Source organism: Lutra lutra, chromosome 16, assembly GCF_902655055.1.
Source record: "Lutra lutra chromosome 16, mLutLut1.2, whole genome shotgun sequence".
Taxonomy (NCBI): domain Eukaryota; kingdom Metazoa; phylum Chordata; class Mammalia; order Carnivora; family Mustelidae; genus Lutra; species Lutra lutra.
In genome coordinates this window covers 5,197,126-5,222,573 of record NC_062293.1, presented here as the reverse complement: position 1 = coordinate 5,222,573, position 25,448 = coordinate 5,197,126, and the positions used below count along the sequence as shown (strand labels likewise).

The 25,448-nt window shown below is 47.0% G+C and overlaps 1 protein-coding gene across 1 annotated transcript in view; it reads right to left on the bottom strand.

Annotated features, from left to right (window-relative positions):
* The window catches only part of SRP68 (signal recognition particle 68), a 35,631-nt gene continuing 10,183 nt past the window's right edge, over window positions 1-25,448 (bottom strand). Inside the window, exons 7-16 of the mRNA XM_047707504.1 lie at window positions 25,202-25,284; window positions 22,605-22,745; window positions 12,495-12,593; window positions 9,763-9,827; window positions 6,061-6,214; window positions 5,345-5,439; window positions 4,214-4,343; window positions 2,367-2,442; window positions 1,678-1,730; window positions 1-805 (exon numbers count right to left, since the gene is read on the bottom strand). Of these exons, the coding sequence (XP_047563460.1) occupies window positions 578-805; window positions 1,678-1,730; window positions 2,367-2,442; window positions 4,214-4,343; window positions 5,345-5,439; window positions 6,061-6,214; window positions 9,763-9,827; window positions 12,495-12,593; window positions 22,605-22,745; window positions 25,202-25,284 (1,124 nt within the window). The 3' untranslated portion in view covers window positions 1-577. The remainder of the gene's footprint in view (window positions 806-1,677; window positions 1,731-2,366; window positions 2,443-4,213; window positions 4,344-5,344; window positions 5,440-6,060; window positions 6,215-9,762; window positions 9,828-12,494; window positions 12,594-22,604; window positions 22,746-25,201; window positions 25,285-25,448) is intronic.

Genomic DNA, 25,448 nt, shown 5'->3' with positions numbered 1-25,448 from the left:
TCCAGCATCTTTGCCTTTTAATATAAGATTTGTTTTCATCATTTCTGAGTGTAACACATTTCTTCTAAAAATAGAGCTCTTTGCTTGTTCTGAAACTTAACTTCCACTTGGAGGTGACAGGGCATAAGGCTGACTGTAGTTGTGGGTGATGCGGGTTCCTGATCACAGACTCTTCACGGGACTCTGGATGCTCATGGCGAGGAGTCGTCCACTTCAAATCCATGGTACTGAAGAAACACGACAGAAAGTTCCGAGCTCCCATCCACGCCTGGCGTGGACCCACCCGAGCACGGCTCCCATGGGCCATGGGACCAAATGGCAGCAGCCCCTCCCCCAGGAGGTGTGGACAGAAGGATCCTGCACACGTCCACCAGAAGAGGGCAGGGTCCCCTCCGAGCACACCGGTTAAGAATGGCAAGTGCACAAACACACAAGACATAGGGACACAGGGCTGAGGATGTGACACTCCTGCCCTGGGCCAATGCAGACCTGGATTTAATATCATGGAACTTGCTGGGGTTTTCTCACAATACAGATAAAGAGTGAGAATCTCCCCTTGCCCCCAAGAAGAGCCTGGTTAGCTCCTGAATCCAAAGATGCCCTTGATGTATCCAGTGAGGCCACTCTTGGTCTTCTGCTCCAACTTGTCCTCAAGAGGTGGGAAAGCCACATGGTTGAGGGCCAGGTCAAAGAACAAAGGCTTGCAAGGAATGGGCTGGAATCCTGGTGGGAAGTGCACGAGGTTGGCTTGCTTGGTGACGAGGGAAGGGTCCAGGCAGAATGTCTCAAACCGTTCGACCAGAGGCTGGGAGTCAAACCAAAGGGAGGAACCCAGGAGTTAATCACAGACCACCAGCGGAATATTCACTATATGCTGAGCACACAGTTCAGAGCCTACGTGGGCAACCTCGCTTCATCCCCACGAATCTGCTACAAGGGTTCTGTCACGTCCCCATCTCATAGCTGAGAGTCACTGAAACCTACAGAGGTTGGGAGAGGCATGGGCCGGGACTGGAGCACAGGCGTACTGGACCTCCCCGCCGAGTTCCTAGCCAGCTGAGCTGCACGGCACATGTTCCTAACCTCCTTATCTGGGGTCATCTGGCTGACATGAACAGACCTTATACAGGCAGCTGCGAGGTCTCTGAGCAAAAGAAGGGTGTCTGCTTAGAAATGAAGGGTTCTTGGGCACCTGGGTGGCTCAGTGGGTTAAAACCTCTGCCTTCAGCTCAGGTCATGATCTCAGGGTCCTGGGATCAAGCCCCGCATTGGGCTCTCTGCCCAGCAGGAAGCCTGGTTCCCCTTCTTTCTCTGCCTGTCTCTGTGCCTACTTGTGATCTGTCAAATAAATAAATCTAAAAAAAAAAAAGGAGGGGCGCCTGGGTGGCTCAATGGGTTAAAGCCTCTGCCTTCGGCTCAGGTCATGATCTCAGGGTCCTGGGATCAAGCCCCACATCAGGCTCTCTGCTCAGCAGGGAGCCTGCTTCTTCCTCTCTCTCTGCCTGCCTCTCTGCCTGCTTGTGATCTCTGTCTGTCAAATAAATAAATAAAAATCTTTAAAAAAAAAAAAAAAAAAAGGAAAAAAAAATGAAGGGCTCTCTGTTCAACTGAGCACACATTTCTAGTGAGTTAACGAATTCTATTCTTCATTCCTCAAAAGCCACAGCCCAAACATACCTTGTTGTCCTTGACTTGGGAGGAAATCTCTGTTTGGTGGGAGTCACTTGCATCTGAAAGTTACACAGGGATTCAGTAAGAACAAGGAAAAAACATGCTACAGTCACAAATGACACATGTCACACGTGTGCGTTCTAAATCCCAAGAGCAAAAGCAGCAACATGTGGGGAAGTCAGCCCTTTCCTTCCTGGGCCAACATCCGCTAAGCAGTACAGAAAAATAGACGATAAACCCTAGAAGCAACGTTGTCACGCCACCGGAGCCCCAATGGTTGTAAGAAAATTATGTCAGGGAAAAGGGACAGCGAACTGGTTCTCTAAATTCTTCCACACAGGGGTGCCCGGGTGGCTCTGCTGGTCAAGCATCTGCCTTCGGCTCGGGTCATGCTGTCCCAGGATCGAGCCCTGTATCGGGCTTCCCCGCTCAGTGGGGAGTCTGCTTCTCCCTCTACCCCTCTCCTGCTCACGCACTCACTCTCCTTTCTTGGTCTCTCTCTCAAATAAATAAAATCTTAAAAAATAAATAAATAAATTCTCCCACACAGTTTGATGCCTTCATGTGGCAGAAATAATGGCAGAAAAAATAAAAATCTCACACATTGTGGAATTGGTGTAGGGGGTGGGAGGAGAAGAGATAGCAGCAGAGGAAATCTGGGAACCACAGTCAGCACATAACAGGCAGTGGCTCACCCAGGATTGCCGCTGCCTGCAGAGAACACTTTTCTGACCTCACTTGTGTGATGAGCTCTTGCACGTCGGGCAGGTCCTGTAACGATTCAGAAAACATGGACTCACGAGCCAGAGCCGGGCCAGACAAGTGCACCAAACTAACCCCAAGCTGAGCGATCCCACCATATTTTCACAAGATTTTAGACTTTATAAATGGTTTATCGTATTAAAAACAAAACAAAACCAAAAATCCTAGCTTGGGGCATCTGGCTAGCTCCGTCAATAAAGCGCGTGACTCTTACTCTCAGGGTCGCAAGGTCAAGCCCCATGGTGGGCATGGAGCATACTTAAAACAAAACAAGCACTTAAAGCTTATTTCAGACAGGAAAAGGGTGCCTTAGCCCAGCTAATAATGCCAGGAGACAGCAGCGAGGATAACGATATTAGCGAGCAGCGTATCATGGCTGCATGTACAATGGGCCCGACGCTTTCCGAGCAGTTCAGGCAGCCACTAATTCCATTGTCATAATAATCCTGAATGAAGCCATACTCTGCTTTATAGAGGAGGAGACTGAAGCACGAAGGGCCCCCAAGGCAGGCTGCAGTCTCTCACCTGGCAAAATCCAGAAAGATCTGAACCCTCCTGCCTTAAGCTCAGACTTCGGTCAGACAGGGATCTGTACGCGCTTCTTCCTGACTCCTGGGATATCCATCCACACAGTCTCCCTCCACATGCTGGCGCCAAGGACACCCCAACATTACGCTGCCACCGTGCTGGTCCCACACACCCTCGCCTACTCCTTCGCATCTGCACCTTCACTCGAGGACTCCTCTATCTGGCATGCAAGCCTATGGCTCGACAAAACCTTAAGCCGTCTGAGGGCAGAAGCCTGGTGTGTTCGTTGCCCTGGAACCCAGCGCTGCTCTGAGGGAACAAGTGAAAGCCCAGAGAGCCGCGGCTCCTTCGCCGGCCTGACCAGGGCAATCCCAGCTCGCCTTTTCTAAACGGTCTCCACTAATAAATACTCGTGCCTGGATTCCGTGGGCCGGCTGGGGCGCGATCCCGACACCATCACAGCAGTCCGCAGCTTAAGAAGCCAGCGGTCATTCAACAAGCAGAACACTAAACCACCAGGCACTTCCGATCAGCAGGTAAGCTCTGAGGTACACCCAAACTGCCCCGGGGGAGGCGTGCTTAAATGCAGATTTTGACTCAGCAGGCCTGGAGTAGGGCCTCAGAGTCTGCATTTCTAGCAAGTTCCCAAACGCTGCTGGTGTACAGGTACACTTTGTGGAGAAAAGCTTCATCAGTGGTTCTCAACTCAGCTGCACAGCACAATCACTGAGGGGCTTTACAAAATCCCAGTGTGCACCCCAGACCCCGCAGGGATTAGAACCAGAATCTCGAGGGGTGAGACTCAGTCATCTTTTAAAAATCCCAGGTGAGGGGCGCCTGGGTGGCTCAGTCAGTTAACTGCCTTCGGCTCAGGTCATGATCCCAGGGTCCTGGGATGGAGCCCCGCATTGGGCTCCCCGCTCAACGGAGAGCCTGCTACCCCCTCTCCCTGCTGCTCTACCTATGCTCTTAATTTCTCTCTCAAATAAATAAATAAATACCTAAAAAAAAAATCTTCCCAGGTGACTATAACATGCAGTTAAATCTGAAAACAATACTTCAGATTTATTTTAACCCAAGGAATGGCTTTCCTTCTTAGGACCCGCGTCTGATCGCAGGCCTGGAGCATGGCAGGGAGTTACAGCACGCAGCTCCCAGGCGCTCAGGGCCGCCCCACACCTGCAGCTGGCCAGGGAGGAGGGGCCTCACCACACAGCCTCCCTGGGCTTGGGGGCAAGGAGCAGCGGCGCACCTTTAAGCTGTTCCTGAAGGCCCCGGCGTCAGAATTTACTTCGTTTGCGTACTTCAGGACTCGGTCGTACAGGACAAGGGCTTCGCTCCACTTCTTCACCAGCACGTAAGACTGAGCAATGAAAAAACACCTGGCAGGGAAGAGAAAGAGCCAGAGTATTCTAGAATAACAATTACCCAAGATCGAGACTTTCCTTGAAGTTCAGGCTCAATTTTAGATCTGGAAACAGGCTTCTTAACCTCAGGATCGCTGCGGGGAAGACCCTGACATTCCCCATGCCCCAGGTTACCAGGCGACCCTCCACTCTTCCCTGCACTGTGCATGTCCTACACGGTAACAGACCCTCTGTCTTCTACTTCCTTTCTAACTCTGCGGCTCCCAAAGGCACACGGTGGAGGCTGGAACAGGTACGGAGGAGGAACGCTGCCTGGCCCAAGTAGGAATCCCACTCACTGCCCACGCGTCCGGCCAGCTCGCTCAGCCCTGCTCACTTCTTTTTCAAAAACCCAACCCAAGAATCCACTTCCTATTGGAAACTATTCCACTGGCGTCAACAGAGCCTCAGGGCCGCTGGTCCTTGACAGGCCATGGGCCAGGAGGAGAGCTAACAAGCGCGACGATGGGGCATGTTGGAGAGTCAGAGTGCTGGGGTGTGAGGGCCGAGGGGATTACACACCCGGCTCTATTCTGCCCACACCCTTCTCTTGCTCCAGCCTACCTCCAACTTACAAATAACACGACTCATTTAAAAACAAAAACAAAAAACGGAGGGTTAGCTTTCTCCTAATTCAGTTCAGGTTCTACTCTGGTTCTGTCAAGGAACACCTTTTCCTATACTTGTTCCTTCTCCGCTGGGAGGAAGGAGGGAAGAGGAGGGAGACGACCTTTAACTTGTGCTCCCCAACCTCCCCCGCCCTATCCAAGGAGCAAATGAGGTACACTGGAAACTCCCAGCCAGTACCTTCAGCAAAGACATCCCCTGAACATGCTGGGCCGACTGTTCTGACCACAGGCAAGGTAACCATACAGCCAAGCCAACAACCCAGTCTTCTGGAGTCTGGCCCATGCTCCCAAGGCTTACAAAGCCAGCGGGCAGCACAGGAGAGCCCCATGTGCATCATGGGACCTTACCTATAAGCCTTAAACACCAGCGTCTTGAGTCCTATCTCTTTCTGGAAGGCTCGGTCCTCCTCTAAGCCAGGAAGCTGGAGCAATTCCACCAGATTCTGCATGAGAGATGCAACAAGGAAATTCATGAAGAGCAGGCTGCAGACTGGGTTTCTGACAGGAGACCTTGTAACACACACACGGGCAAAACACCCGAGCCGGAACGGGAAGGTCCATGAGGAGCGGCTTGGCGGCAGCCACACCTGGTGTCACCGCCACCCCCTCTCGGCTCCTAAAAGCCTGTCTGTCCTTTCCGTCGCGGCTTACCCCTCACCTCCTTCCGAGATTTCTCAGACCAAGTCAGCTAGTGGGCATCTCCTGGTCTGATCTGTCAAGACTGGCTCTCCAGCTGGCATCTCCCTTAGAGGCCTGGATGGTGCGTGGACACGTCCCTCAATCATACTCATGACCAACTCCCAGCCGGCCAAGACTGTGGCCTCAGGTCTCAGGAAGTCCCCCAGGAGAGAGGACCTTGCACGGGTGAAGCGCTCAGTGGACCCCGAGGTTGCTGGTCTCTATGTCTACGCATCAACACACCAAGGCTGAGCGAGAACCAGGCCTCTCCTCCTGAGCCACCAACAGCTGCTGCTGGTCCCAGCCCTTCGCTACGCAGAGCTAGGTCATTCTGTGGCCAACACATGCAAAGGACAGGCTCCGGTGGCCCAGACCTAGAGGGTCACCTGTAGAATGATGTCATAGAGCCGGATGAGGTCCTGGGGCCGTGGGGAGCGCTTGCTGTCATCTTCCGGCTGCTGCTGTAGTGCCTTCTGCAGCCCCTTGGCCATGTTCTCGTTCCGCCTGATGGCTGTTGACAGCTTGATGTAAGTCAGGTAGCTGGAATGTACCACACGTCAGCTCAGGTTATGCTCAGGGAAGCTGGCGTTCTGAGAAGAGCACTGGGCCACAAGCTGGGACTAACCTAGGGGAAGGGCGTGGGGGCGAGGGCGTGTCACTCAGCGGGCCATCTGACCTGGGCCTCAAGCTCAAGGGGGCCCTCAATTTTGGCAATTCGCTGGCAGGTCTGCAGGGGGCCGGGATGACACCTTATGACGAAATCTTCAGTTTGAATTATATCCTCTGTTTCTGTCTTAAAGACCCACAAAGCTACTGACTTCAGAAGTCACGGTTAGTCCTTGAGATGATCTATGGATGGCAAGCCGTTCCTGGAACAAGGATGAGTTAACTGCCTGGCCCACATTACAAGACGCTGCGCTCACACAACAGCTGCTCCTACTCATCCGATGACCTTCTCTTCTCAGAAGACACTAAGGAATGGGTTTCTTTGGAGGGTTCTGCGTACCGAGCACCTGCACATACCGGAGACTATGCCTGCTTATTTTAACTGTACCACCTGGAAAATCTCTTTTAATATCTGGGGACAAGAATACAGTAACTGAAAAGTCTGTTTAAAAAGCATTTGTGGGTGGAGGGGTAGTATTTAGGGCTCTAGATCTCCATCCTTCTCTGGTAGAAGAGTAGAGGCACCCTTGGGAGAAGACACAGCCTGGGGACAGCTGTACATGCATAGTTGAGGTCAGGGCTCCACAGTGAACGCCGGGGATTAAGAGACTGTCAAGTCCTAGGTGCTGGCCCCCTAGCCTTCTCCTACTCGGCTTCTAGAACAAGAGCTGCTGGTACATTCTGGGGATCTGACTTGCCCACAAAAGGGCCCTCCAAGATTCTGGAGTCAGGTTCCTGGGTAGAAGGGGAGAAGAAGAACACCCCCAGTGAAGCCCACAGCCGATGAGCCCTGCCCACAAATGCAGAGTTCCCGCCACACAAGCCATATGCTTTAACAGGAGATGTCGAAGAATCACCAGTTAAAAAAGCATCTAACAAGACAGAAGAGACCAAAATCGGGGGTGGGGGTGGGGGGAGAAAGCAACTTGGAAGAATCAGACTTTGCAAGAAGAAAATTTCAGAAAACTATTATTAACCTCAGAGAGGGAAGACTTTCTGGTCTTAAGCTTAGAATAAGAAACTTTTACAAAATCAATACTTAGGCGTGACTGGGTTGTTCAGTCGGTTAAGTGTCTGCCTTCGGGTCAGGTCATGATCCCAGGGTGCTGGGATCCAGCCCTGCGTCAAGCTCCCTGCTCAGTGGGGGCTCTGCTTCTCCCTCTGCCCCTCTACCCATCCCTGTCTACACACTCTCTAATAAAATCTTAGAAAGAAAATCAATATTCAAAGGACACGCACAAGCCCTCAGAAATTAAAACGGTGCATGAAATGAAAAGGCCTATAAGGAAGTCAGCTGGGAGGTCGGGAAGAGTCAGGGCAGGGAGTGGGCGCAGAGCAGGAGCAAGGGCTGTCCCGGGAAGGGGTGCAAAATACCTAAATCCAAAAATCAGTAAGTAGGAACACACACACATTATTTGGACACAAAGGTAAATACCAGGAAAATTTGTTTAAAGAATTAAAAGTGGCTGCTTTGGAAAAATGGGAGAGAAAGGTCAGGAGATGGGTTTTCCTGAAGCTCTTCAGAAAAAGGAGATTCTCCAAATATTATTTAGAGCAGTAGAGGAATGTAGATGCCTCTTCGGAAGTTTTATTAAAATACAAGAGCGACCTGATTCCTGCTGTCAAACTGTCAAAGCTGGGCTCCAGTTCCTTTTTTTTTTTTTTTAAAGATTTTTAAAATTTACTTATTTGACAGAGAGAGAGCGAGAGCTGAGTACAAGCGCAAAAGCAGGCAGAGGGAGAGGGAGAAGCAGGCTCCCCACTGAGTAGACAGCCTGATGTGGGGCTCAATCCCAGGACCCTGGGATCGTGACCTGAGCCGAAGGCAGGTAATTTAACTGACTGACCCCTCAGGCACCCCTGGGCTCCAACTCCTAGCTGAAACCCACGATCCTGATTCCAGCTAGATGTGAAGGTGGGAGGATGAATCCAAGGGTATGGGGGCATCACAATTTGAAGGTTTTCTGAGCCCTGTTAAAGTCTCAGGGTCTTTTCAAGGTTAGGAAGTTGGATCAACTCCTGATTCTGACTCTGTGGCTGTTAACTATAAACACGTCCCTTACCCTCCTGGGCCTCTGCTTTCTCACAGGACTGCTGAATACTAGAGAGCAAACGGTCATTGTTGCTCGATACCCCTCAATACCTCTGGCACTCCATTTGACATTCGCTAATACTGAATTCCCTAATGTAGATCAAGGAGATCAAGGTACAGGGAGGTGTTTTTACCAAAAAGGGAGGGGTTAGGGGAACAGCTGAAAATAGTTCCGGGTTCATGAAAAAAAGTTACAACCAGTAAGTAAGCAATGAAGACTTCAAGGTCACATGGGGTAGAGAATCTAATGAGAAGTGTAGTTTTCCCAGGTCATTTGATCCCTCTCCCCACAAAGTCCCAAAACTGTCACTCTTCCTTCCCTCCCCTCTTCAGGGTGAACAGAATGATCCACACCTCTAAAACAAAAGTAAACTTGACAAGGTGATTTAAAAATGTGTATGAAAGAGCAAAGGGACAGAAAGAGTTCAGCTGTGCCTGAGGAAAAACCTGCTGGGGGATGAGCTCCACCAGCCACCAGGACTCGAGGCACAGGCATTTGCCGTGCTGGTGCCAGTACAAAAGGTGTATCAGCAGAGCAGAAGAGCGTCCAGAAAAGAGCGCGCGAGGAGAAAACGGGCCGTGTGCCGGATGGAGCCGGCGGACAGGCCGGTGTGTCCGTCAACTGCCCCGGAGCCATCCACAGCCTCGTGGAAAAAAGGTGAAGCAGATCCTTATACCACGCTCCAAAACAAACTCCAGATAGAATCAAACTGGAGTCGAAACAGAATTTAAATGAAGAAGAGACGAAAGAAAACATCTGGAACACAGAGGAGAGTAACTTTCGGAGCCCGGCACAGGGTGGCAGTTACCTCTAGGAAGAGAAAGAGGAACCACCAGTATGGGGCCACAGGGAGCGTCAAAGTCACCAGCCGCATTCTCACTCTTAATGTACGAAATTTAAAATTACGTGTATAATAACATGCAAATGCAATAAACACAGTAACATACAAATAACATACAAACATGTACTCCTGTACGGTAAAACATACATATGTACATTAGCATTTGCTATACAATAAATCAGAAATTAAAACTATGCTAATGTTGGGGCGCCTGGGTGGCTCAGTGGGTTAAGCCGCTGCCTTTGGCTCGGGTCATGATCTCAGGGTCCTGGGATCGAGCCCCGCATCAGGCTCTCTGCTCAGCGGGGAGCCTGCTTTCTCCTCTCTCTCTCTCTGCCTGCTTGTGATCTCTCTCTCTGTCAAATAAATAAATAAAATCTTTAGAAAAAAAAACAACAAAAAAAAACTATGCTAACGTTATACACACTCTTTCATTCAAAGGTTCTATTTTACTACAGTGTTAAAAATTTAAAAATTAAAAGCCTTACCTGTGCAGGTACTGAAGATTAGATACCTTCCCCGACTCCCCTTCAAGGGTATAATCTCTCTGTTTCTGTGGAAAGCAATAAAGGCAGAGATAAAACAGATGATCCTATCCTTGGCTCTGACCACCTCATGCCATGGTGTGGTCCCCAAAGTGCCCAGGAACACAGGCACAGGCTCTAGTAAATTACGGGTCCTGAAATATCAAAGATCTCCTGGGCATATTCTAGAACAAGGCCACTCACTTGTCACCGGCATCTAAAAACTGGACTTAAGCAGGAGAGTTCAGAGTAATGGCCAGTCAGGCTCCCTGTCCACTGCTCCCATGTTCAGACCCAAAACATGAAGGCCAGAAAGTCCAGGTCCGTGACGCCATTTTGGGGTTTGTGCCTTAGACCTACGTTCCGAGATCCAACCCCTCAGGCTGTCAGCTCAGCCTTCTGTGGCTGGCCGAACATGGCTCTCAAAGATGCACAGGTCCTAATTCCAGGCCCCATGAAGGTGTTACCTCACACGTAAGAGATGGGATGAAGTTAAGGATCTCTTCATTAGCCTGGATTATCCAGGTGGGATCAGTATAATAACAGGTTTCTTCTAAGAGGGAGACAGCAGGGCCGGTGACAGAGAAAAGGCATGGGGCCTGAAGCAGAGGTCGGAGAGGAATGTCGGCTAAGCTGCTGACTCCGAACACGGAGAAGGGGCCACAGGGCAAGAAGTACAGGTGGCCTCCAGAAGTTGGAAAACGCATTCTCTGGAATGCTAGAAATGGACTCCTCCCTTAGGGCTTCCAAAGGAAGAGCACCGGGGTAGTTGTGTTGACCAAGCATTTGACTCTTCGTTTTGGCTCAGGTCCTGATTGCAGGGCTGTGGGGTCCAGCCGCGAGTCGGGCTCCACGCTTAGCACGGAGTCTGCTTGAGATTCCTTCCCCTCCCTGCACCCCCAACCCTGCCTAAAATAAGTAAAATCGTAAAAAAGACAAAAAACAAAAAACCCTCCCAAAGGAAGGCAGCCTTGTGAACCTTTTTAGATTAACAACCACCCACAGCTGTGAGAGAAGAGATGTGTGCTATTTTAAGCCACCACGTTTGTGGTAATGTTCTAGCAGCCACCAGAGAAACCTCGACACCTTGATATCACCATCTTCATTACACTCTGTGAGGTGTCCCCGCAACCGCTGCTGAGTTCAAGGCGGGTGATGGAGGGCAGGGCTCGTACGTACCTGTTATGTGGGTGAAGCGAGGTGAAATATACAAAGGCAGCTTGACGGGAAAAGGGAAAGGGACTACAGCTTACCGAACACTTAGTGAACGTTTTCTACTCAAAGCACCAGGGACAGATGCTCAACTATACAGCTGCTTTTAATACGCTTATAATTGTGAGGGGAAAAAAAAAACAAAACCCAGAAAAATAAATATGAAACAATATACAAAATGTTAAAAAGCAATTCTTGATTAACTACCGAACAAAAATTAACAGCCACAAGTACCAGATATTTAGAACATGGGGAGCTGCTGGGCTAGGATGGCACTGGCAGGGTTCTCAGAGATGAACTATGAGCTGGACTGGACACCAGACAGCGTCTGGACAGGTGACGAGGGAGACAAAGGACAAGTCAGCTGTGAGGAGGGAAGAGGAGAACAGTGGAGGAGTGCACTGGGGTGGGAAACGCACAGTGACAAGATGGTGAGTACAGCAGCCTGAGCCGGAGGACCCAGCGGGGAGCAGGAAAGTATGATTTGGAAACAGACACCAGTTCACAGAGTTGGAACTGCACTTGCTAAATCAATGGGCTCTTGAGCAGGGTGTACACAAGCCAAAGAGTGTGGTGTACGAGGAAAATTAGAGCTGCTGCTTCTTTTTTTTTTTTTAAGATTTTATTTATTTATTTGACAGAGAGAGAGAGAGAGATCACAAGTAGGCAGGGAGAGAGAGTGTGGGGGAAGCAGGCTCCCTGCTGAGCAGAGACCACGATTCAGGGCTTGATCCCAGGACCCTGAGACCATGACCTAAGCTGAAGGCAGAGGCTTAACCTGCTGAGCCACCCAGGTGCCCTGAAAATTAGAACTTCTATTTTCCTCATTTCTTACAAATAAACACATCAGAATACAGGCTCAATTTTACTTATGGGCTGCATTATCAGGAAAGTTTGGAGCCCCCTGCTCTAGACCTGGGAGATGGGATCTAGAAAGGTCCCATGTTTGCTGCTGGCAGCAAAGACCTGGAGAACTGAACCCAGACCAAGATGGGAAAAGCTGTCAGACCTCTGTGGCAGTCCAGGAATAGGACAAAAGGCTAGTCAGAAACAGGGCAGGGGTGAGGGATGGAAAAATGGAGAGAAGTCAAAGGGAGAGCTAGTAAGGTTTTGGTGATAGGGAAGAAAGAGACAAAGACAGTCCTGAGGTTTTCAGCCTAGATGCCTAATGAATCATAGGGACATTAGAAAAAGGGAGCACTAGAAAAATCCACCTGGAGCCATGAATTTGCGATTAAAGGCTTAACAAGTAATAAATGAACCCATTAGGAAGAACAGGATGGAGAGAAAATTCCTCAACCCGATAGAGTTCAGAGGCTTCTGTCGTTTGTCAGCCCATCACCAAATCGAAAAATACTGTGGCTAAGAGTCTGTGCACTCAAGACCACTGCCCGCCCATCCCCCCATCCCCACCCAAACAAGACACACAGACTGAGAGGACCTCAGCCCGGAGCAGGAGCCAGTGGCCCAGCTGACAGTCCCACCTGATCCGGCTTGAGCTCTTCCCGAACGGCTTGGATGGCGTCCCGACACTCACTGAGCATGGATTCAAACAGACGCTCCTTGGTTTCTTCACTTTCAGCCTAAACAAAGGCAGTAAAAAAAGTTTTCCTCTGAATAAGGCATAGTAGTCCAATGGGAGGAGGGCATAACCATGCCATGAATCCCCCCATTATACACACACACACACATCCAGCCAGGACACCCCCAAGCAGAGATCGTTTCGATTGTCACGAGTCTCCACCACATTAAGACTTTTCTTATAGTCTTATTTGTTATTCATATGGAAACGGAATGGTACACCTGTACACACACACACACACACACACACAAAGTGAATGCACTGAAAAGATCTGCGTAACTGATCTGAAACAACCAAACAACAGATGCTTACATTCTTTCCCATCACAGAACTTTCTACTTCTTTCCTCCAGCAATTCCGCCTCTGCTCAGGACCTGCCCCTGACGTCCCTGAAACGCCACACTGGAGAACAAATGGTCCCCAGCTCTGCTGTGTGCCAGCAGGGATACCCGCATCAACGTAACCCCAAAGACTTGCAGATCTTGGATTTCTTTTAGGTCCAAGCAAGTGAGGAATGTCACTAACCAACACCAAGTCAAACATTTATTTCTCCTAAGGATCACAGGAAGATCCCTTCTCCACAGAAATCGTGCACTTGGGATAGTCCCTGTGGCTATGCTGAGGTCGACAGGCACTCCACTTGACAGTCTTTGCGCAAGTTCAAGGGCGTCGCCCCTCTGCTGGCCTGCTGGGATAAGGGAAAAGTGATTCATTGACAGAGAACCTGCCAAACCACATTACCATTCTAAAGAATCCAACTGAGCCGGTAGAAGGGGTCAGAGGCAGAAAGGAGACGAACTTGTGTTGCGGCAGACCCACTGTAGCATGAAAACATCAGCACTCCATTATTATATTGACTTTCCACGGAAACATCCAAACTAATCTCTTGACATTCAATTGACCTCTAAGACAGCCCAAAAGAAAACCCATTACGGCCCACTCCTTTAGGAGGCTGGTAGAGGCTTAAAGAAAAACCTTTTCTTCTCTTAAGAACGCTAACATTTTTCCTAGTTTACAGTGTAGGGGGAAAAAAAACTTCCTTGTAAGTTATGCAATCTAACTCAAACATACTTTTCTACTTATATTGCCTTTCCTGTTGCTCGGTAACTTAGGAAAACGTCAGGGGCGCAGTCATTCTATAAATCTCTCAAGGCAAACACAGCCACTACCAATTTACTGAAACCTAAACAGCATTGTCCAACAGAACTTTCTGTGACGGGGTGCCTGCCTGCCTCAATCCAGGGACACACGTGACTCTCCATCTCCAGGCTGTGAGTTCGAGCCCTGTGCTAGATATAATTACTTAAAAATAAAATCTTTATTTAAAAAAAAAAACAAAAACAAAAAACCTTCTGTGCTAATGGAAACACTCTCTCGCTGTCCTGTCCTGCACAGCAGTCTTCAACCACATGTGGCTACTAAGCACTTGAAATTTTCATTAATTTAAGCATAAATAGCCAGAGATGTTCAAGTCTCTCGTGTACTCAACAGCACAGAGAAACACTTCACACAAAACACTGCTAAGGAGCACGTCAAGTTAGCAAGACTCTTTGTAATAACGGAATCAAACCTGTTGGCCAAATGTCTGAAGGACAAATCCTATGGACCGGGGCAGCCACGGAACAGCTAACAACTGGAATTGGATCTGTGAGCAGACTCAGCAGCAGGTGTGCGCACGGGGGCAGGGGCACATACATGTGCGCGCGCGCACACACACACACACACACACACACGGGGGCACACGCACGCACGCGCAAACACACACACACACACACACACACACACACACAGAGCCACACTGTTAGCAGGCAGTTCTGATATCTGGCAAATATGCCACCAACACCATTTCAAGAAGGGAGCGGTTCGATGTTTGGGGCAATGAGTATATAAGGTAACAGAAAAGTGAACTTCATTTCGCCAGCTACCCACGATTTGTCTGCTTTCCTGTAGAGAAAATGCAGCTCAAATTAAAAAACAAAACTGAAATGATGCAAAATGCTAACTCTCTTTACTGCCATGTATTACGCTCGCTCCCTCGGAATAAGGACACCTCTGCATCAAGGGGCAGAAGCTTTCCCGGGGCTCCCACAGAAGTCTTGAGTTCCACCGGGAACCTCACAGAAGACTGAGCCACACGGCAGGTAAAAGGCCATCGGAAGGGGAGAGCTTGTCACTTGGGTTTTTTGCCGTCCACACTGCCAGTGACTCAGAGGTCACTAGGACCTGCAGCAGAGCTTCTCAGGGTTCTCCCTGGGTTGGGCACAATGCTCCGAACAGGAAGCCTGAAATGTACTTTGCTACTTTCACTCGTATTCACATACCTATCTTGGAAGCTAAAACCATCCTGAAAAGGCAGCAAAAAGGAATGTGGCTCTACATGCAGAGGCAGGACTCCGCAGCATCTACACGCAGACCTCCCAAGTCAGCCCCGGAGCCAACAAGAACGGACTCCCAAACGCACACGGAAAACTCTCCGCACAGGAATTTGTGGTCTGCCCGCACCTTTTCCCAGGTGCGCCTGTGAGACAGAGAAATCTTCAGCCCAGAATTAATGTGTTACTTGGACGGACCTAATAATTAAAAACAAATCCTAGATCCGTTCTTGTGAAACTTGGAACACCCCAGGATGTGCTTTTCCACAGCCTTAAGATGTGTCTCAAGGACCGGTACAGAGGAAAACCAGCGGCCATGGGTCCTGAGGCAGAGACCCCTGCCTTTCAGAAGTTTCTGGTCTCCTGATCAGAGACCAGAAATTTTGCAACTGGATTTGAAGATTGTTTTCACTTGTCTACAAAGCCTGCTGGAAGGTGGCGGTGTGACTAAGAGACAGACAGGGCGAGTCTGACCACATTCTCCACCACACCCATAGGAGAACCAAGGGAATGGGAACCAAGCCTTCCCAGGCCCCTAAGTTCCAGGAAACAACACATGGAAATCTGGTAAAGGAGAATACAAACCTCACTTAAGAACAGTTTTTTTGTTTGTGTTTGTTTTTGTTTTATAGAGAAGGACAGACGGTCTCCCTTTCACTCACACATTAAAGTATTACCATGACCCAAGGAGATGACTCCTCAAACCTGCCATTCCTCTGAAAGCTCTGCCCGACAACATCCCACAGCGCTGCCACCAGTGACAAGGCAGGTAGAGTCAAGCATTAATAGAGCAAAACAGAAACAAATTATCAAGTAAAGCAATTATTTAGCCCACAAAGACGTAACACCTGGCTCAGGAGACCAGAAATTTTGCAACTGGATTTTGGAAGCTGATTAAATCCCTGCTGCAGTCTTCAGTCTAACACTTTATCTCCTTGAATTATTTCTTCCTTCTATGCTTTTCAGTAAACTGCTGTTCTAGTATTTAAATGTCATGAAACCTCTACAAGCAAGCATAATCTCCAGTCCCTAGAGGGGCGCAGCACCATCACCAGCCAGTTGAAGGAACATGAAGGGGCGCCTGGCCAGGTCAGTCAGCGGACCATGCGACTCTTGATCTCTTCTTGGCTGTGGGTTTGAACCCCATGTTGGGTGTAGAGACGACTTCAAAATAAAATCTTGAGGCGCCTGGGTGGCTCAGTGGGTTAAAGCCTCTGTCTTTGGCTCAGGTCAGATCTCAGGATCCTGGGATCGGGTCCCGCATCGGGCTCTCGGCTCAGTGGGGAGCCTGCTACCCCCTATTTCTCTGCCTGCCTCTCTGCCTACTTGTGATCTCTCTCTCTGTCAAATAAATAATCTTTAAAAAAGTAAAAAATTAAAAAAAATAAAATATTTAAGAAAAAGAAAAAGAAACACTGAAACTAAGATTCCCGCATCTCCAAGGCACAGCTCCTGGTTCCTAGGGTAGGGAATGGCTCCAGATAAGGAGAATGGGCAAGGTGGAGAAGACCTGTGTGACATCCAGCCAAATAATCCGGTAGCGGCACCGGGGGGGGGGCCACATGGTTCTCCTGGGATTACCCCCAAATGGCCAAAGTGCATTTTCCCTAGTTAATAACCCACAGCTGATTCAATTCAACAGACAACCAGCTACGGTGCTGGACCTCACATCTAAGGATTTAAGTGAAATTTATTTCATCCTGTACTTGAATTATTTTATTTACCGGTTAAATTTGCTGTATGTGTGTATAGACAGTGGGCACTGAACTATTTTAATGTTAAAACATTGCTAGGATTCCCTGAGACGGACACTGACACACATTTTGTTTGATCTACATCTTCTCCATCTACCACATGATTTAAAGACCTCTGACACTCAGAAGTGACCCTGATACACCAAAAGATCCTGAACAACCAGAGACCATGGAGGGGTTAACACATCCCACAACACTGAAATGATTAAGAAAATATTATAAACTTTATGTCAATAAATTCAACAAGGTACATGAAATTAATAAACGCCTTTTAAAAATAAGACGCGGGGGGCGCCTGGGTGGCTCAGTGGGTTAAGCCTCTGCCTTTAGCTCAGGTCATGATCTCAGGGTCCTCGGATCGACCCCCGAGTTGGGCTCTCTGCTCAGCAGGGAGCTTGCTTCCCCCTCTCTCTGCCTGCCTCTCTGCCTGCTTGTGATCTCTCTCGCTGTGTCAAATAAATAAATAAAATCTTAAAAAAAAAAAGATAAACTGGGGTGCCTGGGTGGCTCAGTTGTTAAGTGTCTGCCTTTGGCTCAGGTCATGGTCCCAGGGTCCTCGGATAGAGCCCCAGATCAGCTCCCTACTTGGCAGAAAACCTGCTTCTCCCTCTGCCTGCTGCTCCCTGCTTGTGCTCTCTCTCTCTGTCAAGTAAATAAATAAAATAAAAAAAATAAAAATAATAAAAATAATCTTTAAAAAAATATATTTTATTTATTTGACAGAGAGAGAGATCACAAGCAGGCAGAGAGGCAGGCAGAGAGCAGGGAGGAAGCAAGTTCCCTGCTGAGCAGAGAGCACGATATAGGGCTCAATCCCAGGACCCTGGGATCATGACCTGAGCCAAAGGCAGAGGCTTAACCCACTGAGCCACGCAGGTGCCCCAATAAAAATAATCTTAAAAAAAAAAAAAAATGAAATAAACTTTTAAATTAAAAAAAAAAAAGACTCATCCAAATGACACAAAATGAAACAGAAAATCTGAGTAGCTCTTTCTCTCATAAAGGGATATTTGTTTATGGGACGCCTGGGTGGCTCAGTTGGTTAAGCGGCTGCCTTCGGCTCAGGTCATGATCCCAGCGTCCTGGGATCGAGTCCCACATCGGGCTCCTTGCTCATCAGGGAGCCTGCTTCTCCCTCTGCCTCTGCCTGCCATTCTGTCTGCCTGTGCTTGCTCTCTCTCCCTCTCTCTCTCTGACAAATAAATAAATAAAATCTTAAAAAAAAAAAAAGGAATATTTGTTTAAAACAAGCAAAAACAAATTTTAAAAACCTTCCCGTAAATACCAAATCATTGTTATACACCTGAAACTAATGTTTTATGTCAATTATATCCCCCCTGCCCCAAAAAACACAAAAAACCCTTCCTACAAAGAAAACTCTAGGCCCAATAGCTTCACTGGTGAATTACAACAAACAGTTGAGAAAGAAAAAAATACTGGGATTACATAAACTCTTTCAGAAACTAGAGAAGGAAGGAAAATATCTAAACTTGTTTTATGAGGTATATGTAGCCCTGATACCAAACCCTGAAAAAAGACATTATAAAACAATGATAAGCCACTTCCTCATGCATATGGATGCAAAATTCTTAAATCTCAGCAAAATTCAAAATTCAAAATCTAGCAATGTATAAAAAGTACAATATACCATAACCAAGTGGGGTTGCCTCAAACATATAAGACTGATTTAACACTGAAAAGTAATCAATGTAATTCACTATGATAACCGTCAAATATTCCTCCCTCTTCAGCCTTTACTCTCAAGTTGAAAGATGGGAAACTGTCCTCATTACGGCTCCTTCTAAGCCTCTGCTTTCTTACAACTTTCACACACTCCACCGTATCCTGTGCAACAGCAATTAAACACCTGCCACTATTCCCGCTTGCCAAAGCCTTCTAATTTTCTTTCATCTCTTCACAAATATCTGATAAATACCTAAGATTTGTAGAGCTATTCAAAGCATGATCCTGGGACCAGCAGAATTAGCATCATTTGGGAGCTTATAAGAGAAGCAAATTCTTGGGCCCCAAAGCACATATACTAAATCAAACTCTCTGGAGAGGTTGGGCCTTGAGTATTTTTTTTTAAATTATTTTATAATTGGGCACCGGGGTGGCTCAGTGGGTTAAGCCTCTGCCTTCCGCTCAGGTCATGATCTTGGGGTCCTGGGATCAAGCCCCACATTGGGCTCTCGGCTCAGCGGGGAGCCTGCCTCCTCCTCTCTCTCTGCCTACTTGTGATCTCTGTCAAATAAATAAATAAAATCTTTTAAAAAATTACTTTAATATTCTTTTTTTTTAAAGATTTTTTTTTTAAAGATTTTATTTATTTATTTGACAGAGAGAGATCACAAGTAGGCAGAGAGGCAGGCAGAGAGAGAGAGAGGGAGAGGGAAGCAGGCTCCCCGCCGAGCAGAGAGCCCGATGTGGGACTCGATCCCAGGACCCTGAGATCATGACCTGAGCCGAAGGCAGTGGCCTAACCCACTGAGCCACCCAGGCGCCCCTTTTTTAAAGATTTTATTTATTTATTTGACAGAGAGAGATCACAAGTAGGCAGAGAGGCAGGCAGAGGGAAAGAGAGGAAGAAGCGGGCTCCCCGCTGAGCAGAGAGCTCAATGCGGTGCTTGATCCCAGGACCCCAAGATCATGACCTGAGCGGAAGGCAGAGGCTTAACCCTCTGAGCCACCCAGGCGCCCCTAAAAAAATTATAATTTTTTTCATCAGTGTACTCTTTTCCCATCCCACCCACCCACTTCCCCTGTGGTATATCCTAGATTCTATATATCATAATCTGTCATATAGTATATTCTTATAATAAAGAATGCCAGGGGAAAGAAAACATTAAGGAAATCATATAGAAAATACATTCACAGCACTGTATTATTATTTATCTAAAGAAAATCAACCTGTAAGTGGACCGGCAGAGTTCAAACCTGTGCTGTTTAAGAATCAACTGTATTTTTTTTTTAATCTATTCAATGTTGGAGTAACACTGCTGTTTTGTTTAAGTAGGCTCCATGCCCAATGTGGGATCTGAGATCATGACCCTGAGATAAAGAGTTGCACACGCCACCAACTAAGACAGCCAAGTACCACAACACTGCTGTTCTTTTCTTGTCACTACTACCAAAATTTTGGCCAAACTCAAACTGCTTTAGAAGGACCAGCTACAGGGTGCCTGGGTGGCTCAGTTGGTTGGGCATCCAACTCTTGGTTTCATATCAGGTCATGATCTCAGGGTTCAGGGTCCTAACATTAAGCCCCAGTGTCGGGCTCCTCACTAAGTGGGGAGTTGGCCTGAGAGTCTCTCTCCCTCGCCCTCTGCCCCTCCCCCCGCAAAGAGCATGCTCACTCTATTAAATAAATAAATCTTTATTAAAAAAAAAGAGAGAGAGCGAGCGCAAAAATGACCTAAAGACCCAGAAGTCAACCCCTCAAGAATGCAAACACTCGAATTTGAGGCTAACACTCGAATTTGAGAGTAACCCTTTTAAAAAACGTACACAAAGCTCAACTAGTCATCACGTTATTGAAATGATCTTCAATTTTAAAAGCAATGACTGCACATGCAGTTGTAAAATGCTTTTACTTCATCTAAGTTAGCTCAAACTGATTTTACGAATAAGGCAAAGAGATCTCCTTCATGTGGGTTTTTATTTTCTAATTATGCATACAAAGCAAAAGAAAGATAAATTAAAATAAAATACCACATGGGAAACTGTCCTACCCCCACTAAAGTACTGAATTGGAGAGGATTCCCTGCCAAGGACTATTTGTTTCAATTAATGTTCTGCTCATTCAGTCTTTCCCAGGGGCCCGGGACTCTGCCTGTGTACTGTGTACTGCATTAAATAAGATTGCATTCGCTACTCACCAAAGCCAAGTAAAATGACCCTGCTACCAGCCTTCCTGATATGTGGCAAAGTTCAAGAACATGACCATGGGAGTCAAAAGGGCCTGGTTTCCAGGCAAGCACTCCCTTCTATCAGACGTGTATGGCTGTGGACAAGTTACATGGTCTCTTTCACACCTGTTTTCCCACCTGTATGATGAGAATTATCACCCACACCGTAGAATTAAAAAGATACAAAACTGAAAGAACAGTGTATCTGGGACACTAAGGAGGAATATTACCCTTCATTGCTCATCTCTGTGCTGTAGGTGACCACTGGTTTTTAAATTTTGTGAACTAATACATAAGACCACGGAAAATCCTTATAACATGCAAAGAAAAACAATTCAAAAGCAGATCGCAATGATTTCAACAAATAAAAAAATACATAACATCGCTTATGAACATAAGAAAGACTAAAAGGAAATTCAGTGTTGTCCTTATCAGCACAAGGCAACAACCATGAAGGTATATGAGAAGTGGGACTTCAAAACATTTACCTTTTCTCTAAACTTTAAGCTAAATAACTTCTTAAAATTATTAATTTTAATTTTTAAAATTTTTATTAATTTTTAATTAATTTGCGATGCTAGCTTTCCTTGTCCTTTATCTAATATACATTTATGCGCCCATTCCTAAGGAGCCTCCCCCCATTTATATCTGCCCCCTGGGCTTCCCCCAACCCCAACCACAGCCAGAACTCCTGTCCCACTGTCACTGACAGCAGCTCTTTTCTTCCAGAACATACCACTATGAAACGAAAGAATTAACCCAACCACATAAGCTCAAGGGGCTGCTACGAGAATCGCAGTCCAGAAGAGACACTGCCATACACCAGTGCCAGTGAGAAGCTCTCCAGGAAAGCTTCTCGGTCTTCTAAAGAACAAATCAACTTACTAGTACTGCTCTCGTCTTCTGCTCTTAAAGCAAACTGAAGAGAAATGAAAAGAGCAGTACACAACCTAGACAGAGGCACAAAGTTCTCCCACTGTCGAAAGCTGTCCTCGGGGCACCTGGGTGGCTAAGTGGGTTGACCCGCTGCCTTCGGCTCAGGTCATGATCTCAGGGCCCTGGGATCGAGCCCCATATCGGGCTCTCTGCTCAGCGGGGAGCTGCTTCCCCCCCTCTCTCTGCCTACTTGTGATTTCTCTATCAAATAAATAAATAAACTCTTTAAAAAAAAAAAAAGAAAAAAAGAAAGAAAGAAAGCTGTCCTCAACCCAGAGTAGCTACTTCGGAACAAGTCACTGTAAAGTTTGGACGCTCAGAACAACTCAGGAACGCAGCTAACAAAGCGCTCCCACGCACAAATTACTCAGGCTGCAATGGCTTATGGCGAGGTAGCAGCAAACACCCCAGGGCAGGCTGCGGACACGCTCAGCAGTTGGGTGTTTAGATGCTCTTCATCTCGTGGAGGAAGCAAGACAAGAAGGGCCTTCATCACTGTCTACTGTGTACAAACCGAGATCACCGGGATCTCTGATCGTATAGAACTTACTCAGTTATTCAGACCCATGAACAGGTAACAATTATATCCTCAAGCAACACCTGCTTTGCATGAACGTGGTGTAAATGCCACATGTAAAACGAGATATTCTGGCTTAGTCAGGCTCTCCTGAAAAGGCTCAGGAATGAGAGGGGCCCCTTCAGGGACAGAAGGCTAGGACAAGAGGTCAGATGGACACCACAGTGAGGTTGCTACACCACCTGCTGGGCCGGACAGGTCCCCTCACATTGAGCCCGCCTCTCACCACTCCCATGTCCACATCCACGTCCATGTTCGTGTCCAGGACTGCCAATGCCAATTTCCTGGCCCTCTCAACACAAGATCTCTTCTACGAGCTCAGCTTTTACCATAATTTGGTGACCAAATCCCAAACAGCAGTAAGACATATTTTTATTTTGTGAGAAATGCACACGCATCTACGTCGTAAACACACGAGGACAACTTCAGACACACGCAGAGAGAGAACGGGCAGCTGCTCCTCACCTGTGCTATGGCTGCTTCGTTATCGGCCAATCCCAGTAAAAAGATCCTCACTTTGTCTATCTTCACTGGAACGGTTCTCCCTCTCCATTCCACTTCACTCATGGTGGCTGCCTGTTTGGCCCGAGTCTGAGTGATCAATGCCTGGAAAGTAATTTTCAAAAGTCAAAATTTTAATTGCTGGTGGTAAAAGGAACAAAGAACTATTAGTTCTCTTTTTCTGTAACTAATATATCACGCCTTATAAAGTAATATATAAATTGTATTTATGTTCCTCTTTAGTATCATCTATCTTAACTTATAGAAACCCAAACATTAAAATGACTAAACAAAAGGTTAAAAAGAGCCAACCTGGGGCACCTGGGTGGCTCAGTGATCTCTCTCTCTCTGTCAAATAAATACATAAAATCTTTTTTTTTTTTAAAGACTTTACGTATTTATTTGACAGAGAGATCACAGGCAGGCAGAGAGGCAGGCAGAGAGAGAGGGGGAAGTAGGCTCGCTGCTGAGCAGAGAGCCCGAAGCGGGGCTCGATCCCAGGACCCTGGGATCGTGACCTGAGCCGAAGGCAGAGGCTTTAACCCACTGAGCCACCCAGGCACCCCAATACATAAAATCTTTAAAAAAAATAAAAATAAAATAAAAAATAAAAAGAGCCAACCCTGGGGTGCCTGGCTGGCTCAGTTGGCAGACCATGTGACGCTTGGCCTCAGGGCAGTGAGTTCAAGCCCCAAGTTGGATGTGGAGCCACTTAAAACAATAATAATAATAAAAAATATTTAAAAACGTAAAAAAAAAATTAAAAAGACCAACACTAGGGGCACTTGGGTGGCTCAGTTGGTTAAGCGACAGCCTTTGGCTCAGGTCAAGATCCTGGAGTCCCAGGATCGAGTCCCATGTCAGACTCCCCGCTCAGCGGGAGGTCTGCTTTTCCCTCTGACCTTCCCCCTTTCACGTTCTCTCTCTCTCAAATAAATAAATAAAAACTAAAAAAAAAAAAAAAAAAAAAAAAAAAAAAAAAAAAAAAAGAGCAACGCTAAGTCTTGGTAAGGGTGAAGGAGAAAAACCTATCTAAATGCGCTGTAAGCAAAAACGCAAATTATCAGAAACTTACTTAAAGGTATCTGTCAGTATGAATCAAAAGCTTCCAAAATATTCAATCCCACGTTTAGGAATGTATTCTTTTTTTTTTTTTTTTAAGATTTTATTTATTTATTTGACATAGAGAGAGAAGCAAGAGCAAACACAGGCAGAGTGGCAGGTAGAGGCAGAGGGAGAAGCAGGCTCCCTGCCAAGCAAGGAGCCCGATGTGGGACTCGATCCCAGGACGCTGGGATCATGACCTGAGCCGAAGGCAGCCACCCAACCAACTGAGCCACCCAGGCGTCCCTAGGAATGTATTCTAAGGAAATAACTAAGAATGTGTACAAAAACATGGGTCTTCACTGTAATATGACTCATCACTTCAGCAACAATAGTGAAGTGCTCACGTGACTCGACTTCAGTACAATGTAGTACCATGTGGCTACCAAAACAGTGTAGAAATACCTACTAAAGTGGAAAAAAACACTCGAGACATTGTATTTAAAAAGCGCATTACATTACTAAACAGTGTATATGGAGATCCCATTTAAAAAACACGAGCCTTTTTTGGGCAACCGAGTGGCTCAGTCAGCTCTGGGCGTCTGACTCTTGGTTTCAGCTTGGACTGTGGTCTTGGGGTCTGGGTTGGAGCCCTTCAGCAGGCTCCGCACTCAGCAGGGAGTCTGCTTGGGATTCTTTCTCCCTCTCTGCCCCTCCCCCAACCCTTGCTCTTTCTTGCTCTAAATCAATAAAACCTTCAAAAATATACACACACACACGCATTTTCTTCCTACATACACAAAAATCTGTAAGCTATTCATCATGTTATTAGTAGTGGTTACCTCTGATTCTACCATGTGATTTTAGTCTTCCCCCATCTTATTTTTTTTTTTAAGATTTTATTTATTTATTTAGACAGAGATCACAAGCAGGTGCCCCATTTTCCCCCCATCTTTTATTCCTACTTTGCCTATTTGCTTACATTACTTGCCTAGAAAGTAAGATAAAAAGTTGAATACTTCAGGGGCGCCTGGGTGGCTCAGTGGGTTAAGCCTCTGCCTTTGGCTCAGCTCATGATCTCAGGGTCCTGGGATCAAGCCCCACATCAGGCTCTCTGCTCAGCAGTGAGCCTGCTTCCCCCTCTCCTTCTGTCTGTCTCTCTGCCTACTTGTGATCTGTCAAATAAATAAATCTTTAAAAAAAAAATAAAAAATACATGGATATAGGGGCGCCTGGGTGGCTCAGTGGGTTAAGCCTCTGCCTTTGGCTCAGGTCATGATCTCAGGGTCCTGGGACCAAGCCCCACGTCAGGCTCTCTGCTCAGCGGGGCACCTGCATCCCCCTCTCTGTCTACTTGTGATTTCTCTGTCAAATAAATAAATAAAATCTTAAAAAAAAAAAGAATATAAATATGCATATATTAATAACCATTACAATGACTATCAAGTTTACAGATTACCTCTTTTCCTGGACTTTTTCAAATGAAAGACCTCACAAAAATGTATAGACTAGATTACCTCCAATTTCTCAGCCAGAAGACCCTCAGTGCCGCCAGACCTCAATCTCATCTGCATGAGTTCATTGATAGCTGACTGGTCGCCTGAGAAAACAGAGCGCTGTTGAGTAGAAATCCTCAAGGGTCTGGTCTGGTCTCCCACGAGTCACGAGAATCAACACTGAGCTCTTCCCTCACAAAAGCACATCTCAGTGAACCGCAGGTCCCTTCACAAAGCTCACTCACAAAGGAGTATAGAACTGGCAGGA